At 29.9% G+C, this 21,729-nt stretch overlaps 2 protein-coding genes across 6 annotated transcripts in view; both read left to right on the top strand.

Annotated features, from left to right (window-relative positions):
- cmb (combover) overlaps positions 1–8,973 on the top strand; it is a 26,949-nt gene extending 17,976 nt beyond the window's left edge. For all 5 annotated transcript variants that reach the window (XM_014423270.3, XM_024361757.2, XM_014423269.2 and 2 more), the window contains 8 exons: positions 1,200–1,326; positions 1,679–1,795; positions 3,976–4,163; positions 6,121–6,208; positions 6,293–6,388; positions 7,991–8,050; positions 8,665–8,727; positions 8,803–8,973. In XM_014423270.3, the coding sequence (XP_014278756.1) occupies positions 1,200–1,326; positions 1,679–1,795; positions 3,976–4,163; positions 6,121–6,208; positions 6,293–6,388; positions 7,991–8,050; positions 8,665–8,727; positions 8,803–8,841 (778 nt within the window). In that variant the 3' untranslated portion in view covers positions 8,842–8,973. The remainder of the gene's footprint in view (positions 1–1,199; positions 1,327–1,678; positions 1,796–3,975; positions 4,164–6,120; positions 6,209–6,292; positions 6,389–7,990; positions 8,051–8,664; positions 8,728–8,802) is intronic.
- Positions 8,974–11,985: 3,012 nt separating this feature from the next.
- The window catches only part of LOC106682421 (uncharacterized), a 13,349-nt gene continuing 3,605 nt past the window's right edge, over positions 11,986–21,729 (top strand). Inside the window, exons 1-5 of the mRNA XM_014423259.2 lie at positions 11,986–12,150; positions 13,850–13,955; positions 14,025–14,130; positions 19,188–19,479; positions 19,995–20,083. Coding sequence (XP_014278745.1) covers positions 12,080–12,150; positions 13,850–13,955; positions 14,025–14,130; positions 19,188–19,479; positions 19,995–20,083 — 664 coding nt within the window. The 5' untranslated portion in view covers positions 11,986–12,079. The remainder of the gene's footprint in view (positions 12,151–13,849; positions 13,956–14,024; positions 14,131–19,187; positions 19,480–19,994; positions 20,084–21,729) is intronic.

Genomic DNA, 21,729 nt, shown 5'->3' with positions numbered 1-21,729 from the left:
TTGTATATGTATATATATGTATATGTATAAACTTAAAAAAAACTCTTCAAATGTAAAATCATATTTGGTTGTGAACTTAATATTTTAAGAAAATAAATTTGTTAAAATAACCAAATATAGTTTATACAGTAAAATTCTACATGAATTAGTAATAGTAATGACCATTTTAGTACTATAATATGCTAAAACTAATATGTAACAATAACTGTGAATGTTAGAACAAAAATATCTCTAAATAATTAGATAATGATTTATCATTTAAATTAATTATGTATTTTATCATACAGTTTTTATAATTATTTATTATATCTTGATCAATTAAAAAGATTCATGACTGAAAATAATAAACCAAAAGATTGTAAAAAGTTGGACAGTAAATAAACTCCAATCTACTAAATCTTTGGTAGTTATTATCCATTTTTGAATGTTGAATTTGACTCTTCACATATTTAACAATGTTTTAACTTACCTCACCTTGGTCTATTCTGAATTATTAAGTCATTTATTTATAATTTTAACCATTGACTATTGTATTTATCAATGAAAACATTAAATACTGGCATATATACATGTATAATGTGGGAGATTTGTTTCAATCATTCAAATTATGCTATTAATATTGAAATAATCTAACTTAGGTTAATAAGTGCAATTTCATGTAGAAGAATCTTATAATATGTAAATACGTGCAGCGTAGTACGTAAAAACTAGTATCAGTAATGTTCTTTTATCGGATTTCTTTTGAGGTATTGCTGAATTTGAAGCTAGAGAATAAAATATACAATTTTCCATAAATCAAGTTCTAGTTCTAGTTATAATTTATCTTTAAATATTTTCCAACCCTAGGTCTTCCAGCATCATGAATTTTGTTCTAGTCAAAAATAGAACTTTTCCTGTAAGTTTTGATTTCTACCTTAATGTGAATACTCTCTATCTTCAAAATTTCTTATCAAACATTTTATAAAAATTCAAAACTATGTAAATAAGATAAGGCAAACTAATGATATAAAATATAATGAAATATCAATATTCTGATTTTAATATTTTACGAATAAAATAAGTAACAACAAAATGAAAATAAATTTGAACTTTTCTTCAATCCAAATCCATTTAAAACGTGTATACATATTTACTTGTTAATATTTTAATATTATAGATTTTTAATAAAATGTTTTTTTGTTTTTTTTTGTGTTTTCTAGAGCTGTGTTTTCACTGGAACAGTCAATATATTCTGAACTTGAAACTGTTATAGCACAGGCTGAGAGAAGTCCACAGCTGTTACTACAACTTCTTACTCAATTAAAGAATTTGAGATCTCAGAGACCAGTATGTTATCCCTTGGTATTTGTTCCTACAACTTCTGTGTAATATTTTAATTATCATTACCTAATGATTTTAATTAAGAAATTATAAATAATTGTAACCAGCATAGAAAAAAAAAAGAGTAACTCCTTGGTATTTAAACTAATGATACAATATTCAACCGAAAAAAGTGTAGTTCTGCTGTAGATATTGTTTTAAACAATGTTTGTCGACAATCTCTTTAATTTTAAATTTAAATTTCTGATGAAAGTTATTTAAATCTTAATTTAATTTTTATTTCAAGCATTTAGAATATAATTGTTTATTACATAAAAATTATTATTTATCCAAATATATATTTTTTAAATATTTACAGAGCCCTTATGAAGAGGGAAATCCTGTTGGATTTGAAAATGAATGTGAATTATTGGATCATGGAATCCACTCTTACCCAAATATGTCAAGCAGAATGGAAGAAGCTAGAAACCATCATGTAAGTTTGTTTTAGATTACCGGTCTTACTTTTTTGATTATGCCACTGTGATTATTCTATTTTGGAGATGATGAATAGTGAATGGATATTTGAATGCAGGTTGAGGGTTCTTATTGATGTACCTCGCCATTTGGCTTTGAGGAGTCATTATCTACCTTCCCTGTCTGAAATCAATATATTTCTGATCCAAATACTTTTAATTCTTGTCAGCTTAGTAAATGTGTATTATCTTGCTCAGGCACATCTGTGGTTATCTATCTGCTGGCTCTAGTTCAATAGCTAATTGACATTAATATTATTGGTCTAATATGAATTGATTCATATGTGTCATGGAAAATTTCATCTTGAGCCATGTTAATTTTTGACATGCAGAACTGCTGCACCAAACCATGTAGTGTGGAGCTAGGTTTTTGTGGGCATCGACTATTGTTCAATTAAAAATGTTCTCAAAAGATAAAACAACTTCACTAGGACCTAGTGAAAATCAAATCAAATTAAAGAAAAAATTACAGATTAAGGAGAATAATCATTCTGAAGGAATATCCTCTATATAAAGAGTAGAGTGAGTAGTATACACCAAAATTATCTAGTTTCTAGAAATTTTGTTTTCCAAATTGGCACTTTATTAACATTAGGGGTATTCATTATGTTGTGTTAAGTGTAAAAAAAATTAGGATGCTAAATATTATAAGTATAGGATTGTGCTCAACCTAATTTAAATTCCATGTTACATGTTAAATGCAGGGGAGCTCCTTGCGGATTTTCTGGCTACTTCTTTTAAACCTAATAATCTTTACAAGATAATGAAATCTCCAACAGCTTTATCAAATCATCTTTCCTCCAACTCGCTTGTTGAATACTTTTTTAACCAGAAATCATAAGGTGTTTTCCTGTTCTTAAACTAAGAGAATATTGTTCTATTTTCACCCATAAACTTTGGTGTAAAATTTTAACTTTAGGTTTTGGTATAGAAAATACAAACTAAATAACTTTTTTTGGCGGTTCGGAAGAATGGTTAGTACGTGGCAGCAACTTAGGTAGCTGTCAGGGGTTGGCAAAAAGGACCAATAGGTCCTCTTGCCGAACTTGTTCCCCCCACCATTACCAGTACCAACTCGCTTGTCTCTTGTTTTCTCTCTTAGTTTTTTTCATTACTTAATTATTATTTTTATCCATTACTTTATTGGGGTTTAAAAACGTCCAAAATAAAAACACTGCCAACCAAACACAAACTACAAGCAACTAACGTTTCAAAATGACAGGCAAAATGGTGTGGAGGTTAGCTGGTCTGTTGCGTGATATCATTCTCCATATTGCTGACTTATTAACAGGCCCTCAAACCTTGTTAAATGTTTTATCGTTTTAATATGCTTTTTAGGATATTTCTCTAAAGAAAATATTTCTTTCTCCATTTAACACACTTTAACTTGTTAAGCAAAAGATCATGAATACCCTGTTTTCTAAAATGCAGAACAATTATGTACATTTTGTTGTATGACTTTTTTTTTTAATTTTCATAAACTTAAGTACATAATATTTTGACCCATGAAACTTGTCTTCATCATGATTATTTATCAATTAATAGATGTTTTTAAATATTGTGACCAGTGATTCCGGACCTCAGAGACGTCAGCATAGCCTGCTCAAGTAAGGGCCAACAGCATCAGCGCTAATCTAGTGCTTTTGATGAAATTGACAACTAATAGAAGAAGAAATAAAAACGGGGTTTTCATGTTGAAAATTTTATTTTTAACTTATTAGAATGCTTAGTATAATTGAGTTCTTGAAATAAGTAGAAATATAAATTAATTTTGTATTTTAATATTTATTATTGTATTTACATTCCCTTTGTTTTTATTATTATTTTGTTTTCTAAAAGTATCCATAAATCATCCAACGAAAGCAGATTGGTTTATTGAAAAAATTTCTATTAGAATCATCTTAATTTTAAAACATGACCAGCACATATTTGAAAAGGGGCAAAGTCCAACTTGGGTGCAAATTTGTTATTTTAAGAACCGCACTACAAAACCTAAAAGAAGAAATTTCATTTTGGGCCAATTATAATTCATTACTCATTTACAGTGGCAGTCTAGTTGTTGGTCCTGTCATCACTTCCCAAGAATGTTTTCCCAAATGAGATCATTGCTGATTTATGGTTCTCGTATTTATTTTTTCAGGTGGATTGTCGAAGAAAAAAGGAAAGTGTTTTGGAAGATGTTTCAAGATTAATTGAAATGCAAGAAAATGAAACATGCACTAGTGATCTCATAACAGAAATTGTTGGTTATTTATGCAGAACACTAGCTCTTGATGGCAACATGGAAACAGCTCTTCTTGCTGCTCTATCTAAATTTAAGGGATCCAGGTATTGAAGTAAAATATTATATTTTTATTTACTGATGTTTCTGTTGTTATTCAGGGCAATAATAGTTCCGTAGATTTTTCTATAAGCACTTCTACCTAGTTTCTCTAGTATTTTTTCTTGCTAAAGTTCTTTCATTGAGTTTTTTGGTTTTGTTATTAACTTAATGGTTTATATGGCTGTGTAAGATAAAAACAATTAAAAGGATAGGCAATTATCAAAATTATTTTCTGTCATTTGACCAAGAAATAACTTAATTTTATCATTACAATTTTATAGACAATTGTCTTATTTACTTATTTATTCATTGTTAAAGTTACTGTTGATTTAATTATCATTTTTGATTACCATGACCATTCAAATTTAAAATGGTTCGTTCGTTGAATAATTAAGGTTTACTGGCTCATTTGCCATTCATGGGATAATTAGACATATCTTTGCTTGATAAGTACCAGACAACAAACCCAACTGATATTTTTAAATAACTTAAATTAAATGAAGAATTTTTAGATTATGAGTGAGTTCAACTATCAAAAACCATAAACATACTATTTGAAAGGGGGCTTGGTATATTTTCTGTAGTGGCTATGGGCACAAAACCTTCATTTAACAGTTTCTATCTGGAGCTTTCTAAAATATTGATATTTTGTCTTTGATATTATATATTAAATTATTAATATTAGATATTATAATATCAATATTAAATGTCTTTTCCTTCATCTGTCGGCACATCAGGTATCTTGAAGCTACCCTTGATCTGCTCAACAGCTGCCTATAATTTTTCTCTGTCTCTTACATAAGTAGCAGAAATCCTCAGTTGCCGAAAATCCTTCTGCACTCTATCTGCTCTCTGGGCCTACTGCATGGATGGAGACCATCCGGGACATTCATGTGCAATCTGATTACACTCTTTCATCGCTCATCCTCATAACATGACCTAGACATTTTAATTTTTCTATCTTAAAATAAGAGAAGATGCTGATTTCCTTGTATAGCCGAAACAGATTGCTTATGAAACATCCCCAGCAACCATTCTTGCATATGGGATCTAGGATTCTCCTCATAATTACTCTTTGAAAACTATCTAACAGATTTATGCTTTTATTGTTGTGGGTCCTACATTTATCCACTGTATGTTACCTCTGGTATTATATACTAATGAGGGCTTGTACAGCATAAACTTGGTGGTATGACTCACAAGTTTGCTTTTAATTATGCTTGAGGTTGAGAAATAGCTATTGGGTCCCTCTATCTCGATATAAGATATTATAATATTGATATTTTGTTCTTGATATTATCATTTAGGTACACATTTTCAAAAGAATTAAATAAAAATAATTATTTCTATCCAAATTTATTAGGAAGTTATAAAGATGATGATTTATGGATTTCTTATCAATAAAATTGATTTCAAAATTTATGCTTAAGCCAATACTAATATCAATATTGGAATAGATATTACTAAATATTATAATATTTTCTAATAAATTAAATGTACGGTTTTCTGATTGCATATTTTTGAATTTTTCTAAATCAATGATTTACCTATCTTTATCTTGATTCTGATACTTGAGGCTAAAGTTATCTGCTAATTACAACACTCCAGTAAGTTAATAGGCATTGTTAGGTTATTTTTATTTTCTGCTCAATTTTAATTTCATATAAATTTTACTGGATTTGTTTTGTTTTTTTTGTATGTGTGTGTTTTATTATTTATTGTACTTTTAATATCTTCAGTAACCATTATTACCTCAAATAATTTTTCTCTGAATTTATTCTTTCCTTTATATAAAAATTTTGCTTCCTGAAGATCAACTTTGCCTCCCTGTTTTATAATGTTATATACTAATGTCATTTTTATTATATTTCAGATTATTTTATTTTTATGATCATTTGTTTTTTAATATTTTCAAATTAAGAACTACAGTAAAAATTTTCATCATAAATTATTTCTTTATAGAATGAGACCACCAGCTATTGGTAACATCCTTTGCACAATTACTCAAGTTTTGGTTAACCCTGGCCACCAGACAGGTGCAAGCATGAATGTATGTTTTCTTTTATATTAATAAACATTCTACAAAATCATTTAAAAAAAAACAAAAAACTAATCTCATAATATTTTTTTTTAGGAGTTGAATGATAATGGAATTGAACAAGAAGAAGAGGAAGGTGCTGTTGGAGGTATATCTCTCGCTCCTCCTCCTCCGCAACCAAAAGCTCCTAGTGTACGTTGATTTTAAAGTTGTTAAACTTCTTCATTTGGGCAAGTACAAATAATAATTTATGAATTGGTTTATTGGACTGCCTTCTGAAGAAGCATCATATTTAGCTAATCTGAGAAAATTTAATTTTTGAGTTAATGTTATGCTGCAATGTACAGCAGATTTTTATCTGAAATCTAATTAGGCTATTTTGACTAGTTTCAAAATTTTTCCTGCTATTGCTTGTACACGAACAGTAATACATGGTTATGTGTAATCCTACTTTATTCCATTTTTTACATTTAATTCTAATGTTTAATCATTATTCATCAAATAGTTTATTGCAATGAAATGGCTATTTTCCTTAATTACTTGAAAATTCCTTAATTCCTTGGGTGACAGTAGCAGCGTAGTAACGCGCCTGTCTGCCAACCCATAGATTGCGAGTTCGAGCCCGGCCCTACCCGGGATTTTTTCAAGAATAAAATTAAGCAATACTTTCTCACAATCTCCCCCTGGGCATTTGTCAGGCTCGTTAGCCAATGGGTGGCTAAAATAGTTTAGGAACCGCTGGTGTAAAGCAAAGTACAGTAGAAATTCAATCCCACCCAGTTCTGAAAATTTGTGTTTCATGAAACAAGAAGTGTGTGGTTAAGCGACCTCGTTAAAATAAAATGAGATATTTGTTTCTTGATCCTGGATGATACTAGATCACAGCATCATATATTGTTAGTATCAGATTATTATAAAATTCTGAATAAATTGTTCTCGCTTTTGGAATGAATTATGCTTTATATTTTAGATATATAGTGAGCTTTGTATTTTTTAAAATTTAAATTGCTTCTAACCTTTGTTTCTTGGATTTGAAGTTTCTCCATTATAATGGCTTTTCATTGCAAGAAAAAATTATTTTAATTGAACAATGATCATTTGTGTTTTACACTTGTGTATTTGTGTTCCTGAAACCTACTTACAGCATATTTGGAATGAGCTTTGTCCCTTTCTTCTAATTTATATACCAAATTGGTTATTTTGTAGGTGAAATACTTACATATCCATTAATGCTGTATTATTTCTAATGCAGTGTCAAGTTTTTTTACTGTTGACTTGAATAAAACTGATGGTAAAATGAGTTCATTTGGTTTACATATTTATTTAGTACAGTTTATTGATTAAAGTGATGTAAGCCTTAATTGGATTTGAAAAACAAACTCAATCTATGGGTTAAAATGTACAAGTAAACTAAATCAGTCATTTTTTATGACATACGATTTCACTATGTACTTAGTAATTAAAAGAAAATAATAAAAAATATTTGTTTTTCCTATCTATAAAATTTATAATACATTTTGAAGCTTATTTTATAATTTTTTTTTATTTGAAGTTACTAAGTCCAACTTATAACCAAATTTTTATTTTTACTTTAGTTACGAAATATTATTTAATTATACTTCTGTGCTTGTTAAATAAATTTTGTTTTTAAGTAATTTTACCAATAATTGACCAAAAGACATTGTTTTTGTGATGCAAGTATATATTCCATATTTCGTTCGGAAGATTACATAATTATTTCATATTATTATATAATATAATATAACAATAATTACATATTTCATATCTAATCAGGTGGAAGCAGAACTGGCTGAAGCAGATCAAACACAGTGCAATTCAGCTGATAATGTTGAGGTAAATGCACTGTGCTTAGATTATTTTATTATTGTGGAGATAAGAAAATGTGAAGGGGAAAATGTTTTTTTATGTGTGATACTGACTCATTATTTTCATACCCTTTTATGTTTTCATTTCCCAATTTTCCATATATGTTAATTTATTTACATACTGAACTCTTTAGACATATACTGAAGCAAAAATAATGTGACCTCCCTTCATTATTGGTTCTGGTTTCTTAGTGAATGATGAAATGAAATGAAATAGCCTTTTTTTATTTATGCAAAAACAGAAATTTCACAAAATACAATATAAACATTAAAGGAAAAAAAAAAAGGTTTCTTAGTAACTTATAATAAATAAATCGTGTCTTTGGCAAAAAATAATTTAAGAAATTGAGTAATACTAAAAATTAAAATAGCAATATTTAACTAAACGCTGTGTGCATATATAAATCTAAACTGGATTATTCCATCCATGACCTCTTATGAGGACAAATTTATATTTTTCTGTTTTATCATCCCTCAATTTTTGAAGTAGCTGATATTCTTTGAGTAATTAATGAAATTATAAATCATTAAGATTCTAATTTTTCACTATTAGTACTTTATATCTGTTAAATATATTTGTAGGTTTTTGGTGTTGATGAAACTGGTTTGCCAAATATTGAGCTAGATAATCAAGAACTACCCCCAGTAAGTTAGTTTTCTTAGTAATTTCTTCATTTGGTTAAAATAATTATTTTTACCATAGTTCCTTTTTCTTTTCAGAGGGAAGAAAATCAAGAACAACCATTGCAGGAACCATAGTCCATTTGCTATTACTTACCTCTATGTATTTTACTTTTGTCTTCAACAGTAGAATATTGACAGTCAGGAGTGTTAATATGCATTTGTGGGAGGTTTGGGAATTTTCAACATAATTATATATTTTTAACTACAGTTTTTGTTATTTTCATTACATGTTATAATTTACTGTATATAAATATATATATGTGATGTTATTTAAATAATTATATACGAATAAGTTATGATTATTTTTTGTCATAACATACAATAACTTGTAAATATTGTTTTCATGTTTCAATGGCTATGTAAATGCTTCATATATTCTTTATTAAGTAGAAAAAATATATATCTATTTAAATTGGTGCTCTTAGCTTAAATATTTGAGGGTTGCCATTTTAAAAACTAAGCTTGTTCCTATTTTTAAGGATTTTTCATTATTTTTATGTTAGGCAACCTAATATTGTTTTATATGCTGTCATTTTATGTATTATTATTTATTCAGTAATGTTTAAAGTTCCACTCTTGACAGTATTTTATAAATATTCAGTAACTTTACAAATGAATTATAAAGATATCTTGGTAGCAGTAAACATTGATAAGTAAAATATTACAATTCATAAACGTTAGTATGCTATTTTGTTTGTTATTGTATTAAAGCAACATAAATAAAATGTTAACCACCTTTTATTTTACTAGTTGTTATTAAAAATTTACCTTTTCTAATCTTATTGTTGTTTCTTTCTCATTTTGGTTTCTGCTAAGCCAGCCGCATGCTTCTTTATTTATTTCTCCATGATGGAAGAAATTTTGTGATTGAATTCCATATTTGGTTTGACCTCTATATGTATTCCAACTAGAACAGGAATGACATTTTATCCTCCAGGTTCTAGTATGTTTTGGTAAAAGTTAATGAATTCATTTAGCTGGATCTGCCACAAAATCAAAGTAACCCTTTCAGTCTGAAATCAAACCTGAATGTGCTCTGCAACAAATACTAATAACAAATGTTATTAAACATTAACATTGTATATTGAATTTATTTCTGCTAGCTGAATACAGCTGCAGGCCCCAAGCACTGCTAAAAGAGGGGATCTCTTTAGTCTTGGAATGGATGTATTCTTCAGAATGTAACACTGTTTCTGGTCAGTAGTGGTAGCATAATACATATCATGTTAATTAGCGGGAACGCTAGCCTGATAGCTATAAAGGAAACAGCCCCGTGAACAAGCTAAAGGACCATAATTTGCTTCCCCCAAGAACCATCTTATGAAAGGTACAAGAGAAAATATAGCTGAACAGTCTTCAAGGATTATGACATGGTCCTAAAAACGTAATAATGGAAAAGAAGCTGAACCAGTAGTGGTGATAATGAAGTCTGGGGTCACCATTTTGAGAATAACAGAAACAAAAAAGAAACGCAATGGGAAGGATCAAAGTGGAGCATTTGTACTTGTATACTTAAGAGTGTACCCCAAAGAGCATGCTAAGAGCTTACCTGTTCCTTTTAAGGAACAGTTTTTTAAGGAAAAAGAAGCCATAAACAATATAGTGGAGAAGACCAGAACATAATAAAGCCTTGGAAAAAAAAGGAATTGGCATCGGTCTTGGTATGGCACTTTAAAGAGAGAAATTTTTTATTTGACAATGCTGCCCAAATACATTGGGTTGCTATAACACACAGCGTACCCATCAATCCATAATTGGACAATATACACTACAATACATTAATATTTTTCAAACAATTATGTATTGATGCAATACACCTAAATAATTTTTTTTTCTTAACAAAAAATTATTTTTCCTTATTTTTCTTTCCTATATAGATATATTAGTTTTCCTCCGTTTCTTACAAAGCCAAATAACAATTCACTAATACATTCAATACACTATTCCCCTTATTTCACTCCTTTATACCTCTCTTCTCTCATGATCCACAACAACCTTTCGATCAATTAAGCAAATTTACATAAAAACATAAATAGATTGCAGCAAAACAGTTTACAAAAAAATAAATAAATTTAAAAAGAAATAATACATAAATTTAAAAACATATAAATGAATAAATAAATTAGAACACCCAAATAAATAGGTTAAAAAATATAATGACTATAAGAGTCAAAGAAACAACATATGAGATTGCCACTAGATATCCATTTGGATACAAATACCTAAAACCCACACTTTTCTCTCTGTTTACTTACGCATATGATTTGAAAGTTTTTAGAAACAATGAACCAAACCTCTAATTCAACCTTCACATCATTTAAGAAGGATTATCAATGATCAACATATGAATCATGTTAAGGAAACTAAAATTATGAAAATTTGAAGGAGTGATAAAAGAGGTGACGAAATAGATGACCTAAATGGAATCAAATTGGAAAAAGTGAGCTATTTCAAATACTTTTATGCCCATATTAATGAACATGGTTGGATCAATAGGCAAATAAGAGAAGGAAGTCAGCATGAAGGTGCTGCACTGTCAAGAAAGGCTTCATAAGCATGAGAAGTTAGTCAAGACACTAAAACAACCAAGACCACAAGGCAGGACTGGCTACCAGATGCTTAGTTGATAGATAACGTGTAGCCATCACAGAATTGACATAATTAAATGAAATTATGTCTTTATCTGCTCAATTACAGTCTATTTTGATGGAGTGGTTTTAAGCTGCAATTCAGGAAATCAGGTAGTTGTAACTGATTTAAATACCAAATTGAGACAATGTCACATTTTAATCCATGTTTTTCTTCAGCTCCTCCTTTTTAACAACATTGATCATCCTTAAAAAATAATTTTAGAAAATACCTACGAGTCGCAATGAAATTTATTTGGAAGCTAAATAGCTTTGTTGTAAGAGGTTTCTAAGGGAGAACACAGTTGAGGCACAGAAATGGAAAAAGATGTATGTGCCAGATATACGAAAAATAAGATTTTGATGGGATAGCAATGAATAAACCAGCACCAATCTACAAGTAACTGCTGTAAATTACCATCTTGATTGGTTCTGTCCCTAAAGCAGTATTTCCCACATAATTTTAGAACTAAAAGCGTGGCCAGCTACCCGTATTTTTTTTTCGTTTTTATCAAAACCAGTTTTTTGGAACATACAGGCAGCCTTTTTCATTTCCATGCCTCAATTATGTTAGTTTGAACCTTTTCAAACCAAGGCAACGTCATATCAAATCATCTGTTTAGGTTAAAGAGGTAATTTAAATAAAATTGTCATAAAAGGTCGTACACGGAAAAGCTGCCTTCAAAATGAGTGGTTTACAAACATCAGAATACCGTAGAAACTTCAGTTGGACTTTCAGTGATGGATACAGAAGAAGGTAAAGGTTATTGGATCCAACTTAAAATATTTGGTGATAGATAAACTTTTTTTCAACTAATATTGTGAACTACTTAAACATCACTATCTTTATAATGAGATATCCTAAATGGTAAAACAACATACCTATTGTAATGTTAAAGAAACATTTTAATGACACAATTTTGAACTCTAGTTAACTAAATTGATAAATTAGCAATTAGTGGATAAGGCTTCATGTACATACAAACTGTTCAGGTCTCTTTGAAGTGTAATACCGGTACGAATTATTGGGTTACCCATGAGGGTTACATCAAGAGATGTATGATAACGCTTTTCACTTTTTGATGTAGCAGAATACTAAATCTTTGTTGAATGTGCTAATTAATAACTTAATAAATGTATCATAATTGAGGCCTGTGAATGGAATAGGCTGTCTATGGAAAACTAGTTTTAAGAAAAACAAAAAAACAGGTAGTTGGCCACGATTTTTGTTCTAACATTATGAAAACAATTACAGCTCTAGAAACCAAACCGTTTAAGATAGGAACTTGCAGCAGTTACTAGTCGGTTGGTGCTTGTTTCTTCATCCTTATCCCGTCAAAATCTTATTTTTCGTATTTTTGGCACTTACGGCCTTTTCTATTCACTTTTCTCATTTATGCTGTGGTAAAAGTGTAAAGTAGTGGTGGTCGTTTCTTCTATTTCCCCCGAACTTTAATGAACTGTTCGTCGACGTCCTGACTTCTACACGAACCATTAAGATAACGGAAAATTACTCAATTCTAAGCCAACAAAGTCTTAAGATCGTTATATAGTCAATATTTAATTTCCACTGTATATTGTAATAATAATATTGATTCGTAGGACATATTGGGTCATTCTCTTAAAATAGCATAATTTCGAGTATACTTTATCTAAGATTTTTCCAACATTATTAGTCCAATCTTTTTTACTACATAACCATTACACATGCGTGAGAACATTCCTGGAGTGAAACTATGTAGAAATTAATATCTAATTTTATAAAAAAAAAAAAAATTAATCAATGGGAACAGGAGCTGATTATGTTGAGAACATAATGTCAAATGTCCTTAACTATTTTACTGATGTAGTTGGTGAGCAGGCAAATAGATCGGTCACAAATTCAGACCACCTCGTACTAGCCAATCAAAATGACCCACCCACACACTAGTGGAACTTAGCTATAGTTTGGCAGATCTGTAGCCTCCTCCTTATTGTGGACCCGATCAACATGTTACAATTGTACACCTTGTTGCCGATATCTCTGACTAACTCCAGGAAAGCTTGACCAGGAAGTCTTAAGCTACTGTTTTTGTATGTCCGTTTTTAGAAATAATCACCTAATATGAAATGCTCTAAAGTATATTTGAGCAAAAATTAAAGATATTTAAAAGTTACTATTCCAATCACTATAAATTAATTTAATTTAAATTTGCTACTTTTTGAATATATATATGATGGAAAGCGCTGAGAACCAGAGTAAATCACCTTCCAGCCATTATTTTGAGAAAAATATGTTAGATGGATTTTTACAAAATGTTTGGAAAATTACTTTAGACCAGTTTCGAAAATGAATCCTAAAATTTTTGCCATCTGAAGTTCATTAAGGACCAGATTTTAAAAATACATGAGATAAATCATTGCTCTTAGATCGAGATTGTTATGAAATTAGGTATTCATTTTTATTTTTATTAAAGCTGTCCTCCTGACCAAGGCAAATCCTCCAACTTTTTCTACCGACCGAATTCACATGATTTCATCAGTGCGTCTTCCAGGATAGATCACAAAGCTATAGCGAGACAGGTTATTTTATTTGTTATATAAAAACTTCAAATAATTTTATTTTATTTTAACTTTTTAAATGTATTTTAGTATATGAAGTTGAATCCTCAATTGAACAGAAATGGTATCCGCGATGGCATAAAAACAGACTATGGGATGTTGCAGAGTACATACAAGGATACTTTCAGAAAACATGGTGATCATTTAGATTAAGAATAGTAGCAAAACAGTTGTTATGAATTTTGAATAAATTTATTTAACCTTACCAACTTAAACTTAACTCAAAAATCTGCTTCTGAGAAAATGTTTGAGAAAGTATTTACTTCATATTTAAACTAGATTTCGCTTTTTATCCAATTAAGGCTATTAGATTCATAATATACTCTAGTCTCGTGACCAAAAAGAGAGTTAGAATTTACAAAACTATCATCCTTCCCTCTGTTCTTCTTGGATGGGAAACGTGGCCTGTTAAACTAAAGGAAGAACAGCGGCTTAAAGGATAATTCCGATCGAAAAAGGATGAATTAACGGGATAATTTAGAAGGCTAAGCAACGCTGAATTGAGGGAACTGCACGCGGAAAATATAATCCTGGTTATAACATTGAGGCTTATAAGGTGGGCGTGTAAGGTTTTGGAACTTGGTAACAAACGGATCCCTAAAATGTTAATAAAAACTGATCCGAAGGGTAAATGTCCAAAGGGTAAATCTAACGCAGATTTGATATTAGAGGAGCTTCACGTGAAAGATGTATGTAGAGATTGGTGGTGTCGGCATCGAATCTTCGGGTTTATTACTTAACCTTTATTACTATTGCTATGTTTTTTGTTTGCTGATCTAAAAATGTAACAAATTTAATATAATTTAGTTTACGATGAAGCTGCTAAAAATGTTCGATTTTATATTATTGAAGATAAATGATTAATCTATTAGTGACAGAATGTTATTGGATACAATTATAGTTTTCAACAAATATATTCATTATAGAGATCCCTCAGTCCGAAAACACTTTTGGCTGTTGGTGCCTGTGTGCAACGATTATGTTTTGAACGGTGGGGCCGATTTTGTTGCTTCTTTTTAGGAATTTAGTCCCTAGTCTGTGTACAAAATCAAAACACCTGTGCACAATAGCTGCTGCTCACTAGAATCATCTGTAGCCAAGGGAGTTTAGGCGTCGATCCTTCCTTTCCTTCCAGCTACGCTGCTCGGTTGGCCAAATGGCAGATCTAGCTGGACAAAAACAAATTTCTTTTCTGCTAAAATACACCATTTATTCGTATCATAGCCTCTGATGCTACTATTAATAGGTCATAATATTGAGAGGCGTCAGAAATCATTTCTATCACGTTAAAATATTAGTTGCTAGAATGAAGTGATGACCCATACCCATGCTATCCTGTTTGATAGTTCAGTTGTAAATATTTTTTTTAGTGAATTATCATCAAAACTGACCGAGATCGATCATTAGTATTAAAAGCAAGACCATCTTGTAAGCAAGTCGTTTTGAAAAAATTCAGTGGTTCATATTTAACCATCAAAATATAGTGATTTATTCACTTTCTGAGCATAATATTGGAATTCACTATAGTAAAAAAAAAATATGTTCTCATCCACCTTCAGAGGGTTTTATTTACGGTTGATTAGGTGTTTTTTTTTTTAAATCTAATTTCAGAATATCATAGCCTTTTTTTTTTGCGTTAAGAAAGTCTTATAGCGCTTGTGAGTTTTACAGTTGTGAATTAACTAAATATAGTAAAAAAAAAATGAATGTTTTAATTATTTTAATTCCTGTCTAAGGTTGTGAATTTTTTTTAATTATAAGGTTTGAATCCGTTAAATAGTAATCTAATTTTAGTTATGTTGACAAATAAATTTTAAATCTGTTACCCATCCGGGGGATATTCGATGCTTACCTCATACTTAATAAGTTTCTGCTTGAAAATAAATGATCTTTGGCAAAAGCTTTAATGAAAACGTGGTGTTTCCTTTGTTATTTATGGCGTTTGGCAAATTCCTATAGCTTATTTTTAAGACTCATTACCCTAAAGCCATTAGGATCTGGTTGACTAGAAATATCATTTACAGAAAGTAATAAAAAACGAGCAGCAGCGCGCTCCCTAATACCGGAATCTGAAGATATTATTAAAGGTGAACAAATAATTTTTATGAATAAAGGTCAAAGAGATGTTGCAAATATAGTCAGCATGATCTCAAATTTTCTTTCAACTATGAAATAAGGAAATAATAAAAGTTAAAGCAGATCCAGAGAATGCCTGTAAGTGTTGATTTAGCTGGATTCATTGACTGCAGGCATCCGTCAGTTATTGCGCCACTTGCATTGTGATACGGCTCAAATGACATCGGTCATGATTGACTGTAAGTTAAGGAAAAATTTTTAAAAAATTTGTGAAAAAAAATCGAAGGTTTTCAATTTAACTACAAGTACTAAATATCACGTTGTTTCCGTGTATGTCAATCAATTGTAGTCAAATAAAGAGTCGGGCATAATCAATAATATGGAATTAGGTTTCTAGATAGTTTCATATTAAATTCTAGTGACTACTATCGCTGATGCATGCACAAATGTATTTCTCTTAGCAAATCTATATTTCGAAAATTGCTGGTCCGATTTTGACCCAATTTGGAGAAAAGTTGGGAATCAGTACAAAAATGGTTCACCGTCAATTTTTTCGAATACCATACTCTACTTTCGGAACAATTATATTTCTAAAATAGTTTATCAAATTTGATGAAAAATGTGAGAAAGTTGGGGATTAGTATGAATTGGGTCTAGTATTAATTTTAGCTAATTCCACCCACTACATTCACTTAGACAACGATATTTTGAAAACGGCTCAACTATTAATTGCCCAATTTAGAGAAGTTGAGGATTAGTATTATGATCTGGTATAAATTTTATCAAATTTCATTTATTACTTTCGCTTTCTCATATGAACAAGTAAATTTTGAATTTTACAATCCAAATCTGCCAAAATGAATACTGTATCTCAAAAACTACTAGTTCTTGATTAAACTTTTTTTTTCGTAATCAACAGCCTAAAAAACATGAAAAAAGGAATAAAATAATTTTGTATAGCTTGATCTGTAATATGGCCCACTGTGGGGGATTCATTCATGATGGACCCTCGAAATTCAAACTAGATCTCTTACTATGTAAAACATAGTATCTTAAACATAGTATCTCGATATCTTAAAAACTACCAACAACACTAGAAAACCTAAGAGCACATTATTTAAAGAAGAGTAAATTTGGTGAAATATTAGCCTTAAAAGAGCTATTTACGGCCAATAGTTCTCGAGATATAGCTTTTTAAAAAGCAAAATTTCTTTAAAATCTACTGAAATATTAGTAGTTAGTTAATTTATTTTGAGAAATCTATGTCTCAGGAACTATGTGACGTACAGATGTCTATTAGCACTCAAATTAAAGCTAGTATATTGGACTATACAAAAGTTTATGACCTTTACCTTCGTAGGAATAGTAGTTTTCATGATATGTGCTAAAATAAATTGATTTATAGTTGTTCGGACAAATTTTGATTTGCCAAATTTATATTCATATATGAATATCATAAAAACTACTGCCTCTACGAAGATAAGTGTCATAAACAACTCTATAGTAAGTTAAATTTCCTTTATTTTGAGTGTTGGCAGACATATGTGCGTCTTATGGATCTAGAGAAATATTTTTTCAAAAATCCAACATTTTATACAAAAAAATAGAAATTAACATTTTGTGAGTTTATTTTGTCAAATATAAAAACATAAAAACTACTAGTCCTGCAAAGATAAACATTATTAACTATTATAACTTACTAAAAAGTTGTTTATGACACTTATCTTCGTAGGGGTAGTAGTTTTAATGATATTCATATATGAATATAAATTTGGCAAATCAAAATTTGTCCGAACAACTATAAATCAATTTATTTTAGCACATATCATGAAAACTACTATTCCTACGAAGGTAAAGGTCATAAACTTTGATATGTGCTAAAATAAATTGATTTATAGTTGTTCGGACAAATTTTGATTTGCCAAATTTATATTTATATTCATGTCCGAACAACTATAAATCAATTTATATTAGCAAATTTCATGAAAACTATTACTCCTATGAAGATAACCATGATAAACTACTTTATAGCTCATTAAACTAGCTTCAATTTGAATGCTAATAGATATCTGTACGTCAAATGGTTTTTGAGATATAGATTTTTCAAAATAAATTCACTAACTACTGATCTTTCAGTACGTCCCATACATTTTTATGAAATGTTGCTTTTTAAAAAGCTATATCTCGAGAAATATTTAACATAAATAAATCTTTTAGGGCTCATATTTTAGAAAATTTGCTCATCTTTAAATGACGTTCTCTTAGATTTTCTAGTGTTGTAGGTAGTTTTGAAGATATACAGCTCCGAATGAAAAATTAAATTTTGTTATCGCTTTCAAACAGCCGCCATTTTTTATTCCCCCTTCCTATACTTGGCAGACTCATCAATTTTGACTAGTAATTATACATAGCTTTCATCAAAGTAATAAAAAATTGGGGTGAAATAACTGCCGTTTTTCCCCTCTTGGGCTCTTGTACGGTAATAGTAGATTGGTTACCTGTATATAACCTTCCGCTCCTCCTTTCTATAAAGTTTGTGAGAAATAAAAGGTCTTAAAAAAAATTAATGTTGCTCATAGTTGAAAAACTTTATTGTCTCTAGACCGTAGTGCAAAAACGGCTCAAACGATTTTGATGAAATTTGTTTAAAGTTTTCTTCTTAAAAACCTCTCACTTTTCATACATAATATGGTAAATAATACACATTAACTCTTGAAAGGTAATTTCATTTCTAAAAAAATCAACGAAATTGGAGTAGTATAAGCAGAGATACATTATCGTACTAATGTTTTTACTTTCGCTACTGCTTCGGCTATGTTCGTCCACCTCGAGCCATTTAAGGTTGGCCTTCCTCCCTTTCCAAAGCATTAGTGCTTAAATATGTTTCCAAGATGTAATTTAAGCATCTATTTGTGACATGTTTGGATTTTATTATCCATCTATTTATGGTGAAGGACAGTAGTGAATGTTTAGAGTAACTCGGTTTAATTATTATCTATTTAGTTAATGTATCAGCCTTACTGCTTGCTATAATAGTCTTAGTTTATAAAATACATGTAAATCGCGCTTATATTAAAACCAAATCTGTTTTCTTAACATTTATGTATTTTATTTTAGCCAAATATCCTTCGATGGCAGATTATATACAAATTGCCAACAATGTAACTGATGTCCACTTTCCTGACTCGGTTAAGTATTTCTATGAGCCAGAGGAAAGTCAGGAATGTAATAATTCGTCTAGGAATGACAGTAACATGAAAACGGTCAGTGTCCGTTTCCCTAAAACCACTGATAATGACCTAAGAGATGAGGATATGGAAAGTAACTCTATGATAGCAAAGAAATCCATGGATCTTAATTCACCACCAAAAATAACAGATTTAGGAGCATGCTATTACAGAAATGACATGTGAGTAACAAAGTTTGAAACAAAATAAATATATATGATAAAAATTTAACTTAACGATAAAATTTTTAAGTCTTTATATTTATATTTTAATTAAAGAAATAGTCGGTGAAGTTTGTATTAATCAGACAAATTACAAAGTGATTTCAACTACTTGATGAACCACTGTAACACAAATGATGGTCCGAAATTACGATTACCAGTCTAACCAAGTCGATTATAATTACTAATTACATTAAAATGTAATTGTAATTACTCTTTGCCCAACACTGAGATTAACCGGCACTCTTATGTCAATAATTTCATTTCATACTACTGATTCCATCTTTTTTATTTTTTTTATCTCCCTACACTACTTAATTTTCTAAAAAAGGAGTTATAAATGTGAAAAATCTTCTATTTATAACAGGTTGTACTTTAGTAGCCACTTTAAACATCTTTAAATTATTTTGGAATCATTACTCTTCCAACTGATGAATCTCACAGACTAATAGTTAATTCTTCATTCATATATATAGATCTCCTGAGTGTATGCCAAGGCATGATTCTCTACGGGAATACATTGAGGAAACCAATAAGAAAATCAAGAGTACGATTAGACGAAACGGTACAGTATAAATAAAAATTTTATATTAAACTAGCTGACGCGGCAATGCCTAGCAATTGTTATATTTGAGAATGTATGTAGATTTAATGAACACAATTGATAGTTCGATATAAATTATTTTATTAACGTGATATAATAAAATAGATAGTTTTTGATAAACAATCCTCATTGTGCATCAGTATTAGTACTATAATGAAAAAATTCAAACCGTTAAAGATTTAGGATTGAACATTTTTTTCTTAATTTGAAATCAATATTTCGCCCTAAGAGGGCTCAAGGGACGTTTAGCTTTCTAACGGTCCTATGAAAGATAGAAATAGAATAAAATGCAGAGAAATTTTAATGTTTTTATGAAAAATAGTCACCGGAGGAAAAAAAAAATCGTCCGAATAAATCGAGGTGAAAAATTTCTAATTTTTAATTTCTTTGATAAGTGGTATTTGGTACTTTGAGGCGAAGATAAACGCGAATATAAAATGCAGTTTTCTAAAAGAAAATTTATTGACCTACCCTGAGCCTTTCGCTTAATTTTGTTCATAATAATTCAGGATTTCATTATCTTTACACCTTCCCGCGGCAAGGGAAGGGAAAATTTGAAAAACTGCACGTAAATCAGTTCACTAAATCAAAAGTTTATTGTGGACTAAGATTTGTCCATCTCCTTTTATATCTATAGATTAATAATATATAGATTATATATAAAGGATTTATTACATTATACTATCTGTACCCTTCGGTCTCACCCGCGTTACATTTCCATTATATACGCCTGTTTCATACAAATGGATCGTGTGTACGAAACAGGCATATATAATATATATAAACATGCATATATTAACAGGCATTTAGTGACAAGGTGAGTTGATGACCGACGAAGGCGTAATTACGCCGAGGCAACCAAGACATTAGAGCGTCAGATGTCAAAGGAAACGCAAGTCTTGGCTAGAAAAATTATTAAATTATAAAAAAAAAAAAAAAAGAATTTATAAATTATTAAACCATTTGAAAATTGATCTAATTGATCGTCCAATTAGATCTAAATTTTGAGGAATGTTGAGAATTAGTCAACAAATGAACCAGTATCAATTTTATAAAATACTCAACCGTCACACTCACTTACACATGCGCAAATGTATTTTCTTTGACAAACCTTTAATTCGAAAACAGCTCGTCCGATTTGATCTAAATTTGAAGGAAAGTAGGGAACTAGTACAAACATAGCCTGGTATAAAGTTCTATGTTCATTTGGTACATTTCTTTACTATATGAAAAACTAACTACCGGAGTTCGCAATTTTTTAAAAACGGCTCGTTTTTAGATTTTTTTTCCTTTATATACCCAATAAATATTTAGTTATTATTATATTTATTGTGATGTGTCTGAAATCTGGTGAATACAATGCGAGGTAGGGGCGCCCTATAGATTTTAGCCTAAAGGCCTTGTTGAGTGATACTCCAAGAGTATCCAATTAACATCCAATTTTTATGTGAAAAACTGAAAGAACTATCACTAAAAAAAAAATAATAATAAATAAAATAAAGTTGATATACTCTTGATAAGAAAACTAGCACACTAGCCACTATACTCAAGTGTAGCTGAGTGATGACACCCCTCATCTGGAATACATTTTTGTTCAACTTACGTCA

This window comes from Halyomorpha halys, unplaced genomic scaffold, assembly GCF_000696795.3.
Source record: "Halyomorpha halys isolate HHAL.00 unplaced genomic scaffold, Hhal_1.1 Scaffold413.1, whole genome shotgun sequence".
Classification (NCBI taxonomy): domain Eukaryota; kingdom Metazoa; phylum Arthropoda; class Insecta; order Hemiptera; family Pentatomidae; genus Halyomorpha; species Halyomorpha halys.
This window is presented reverse-complemented; position numbering and strand designations above follow the sequence as displayed.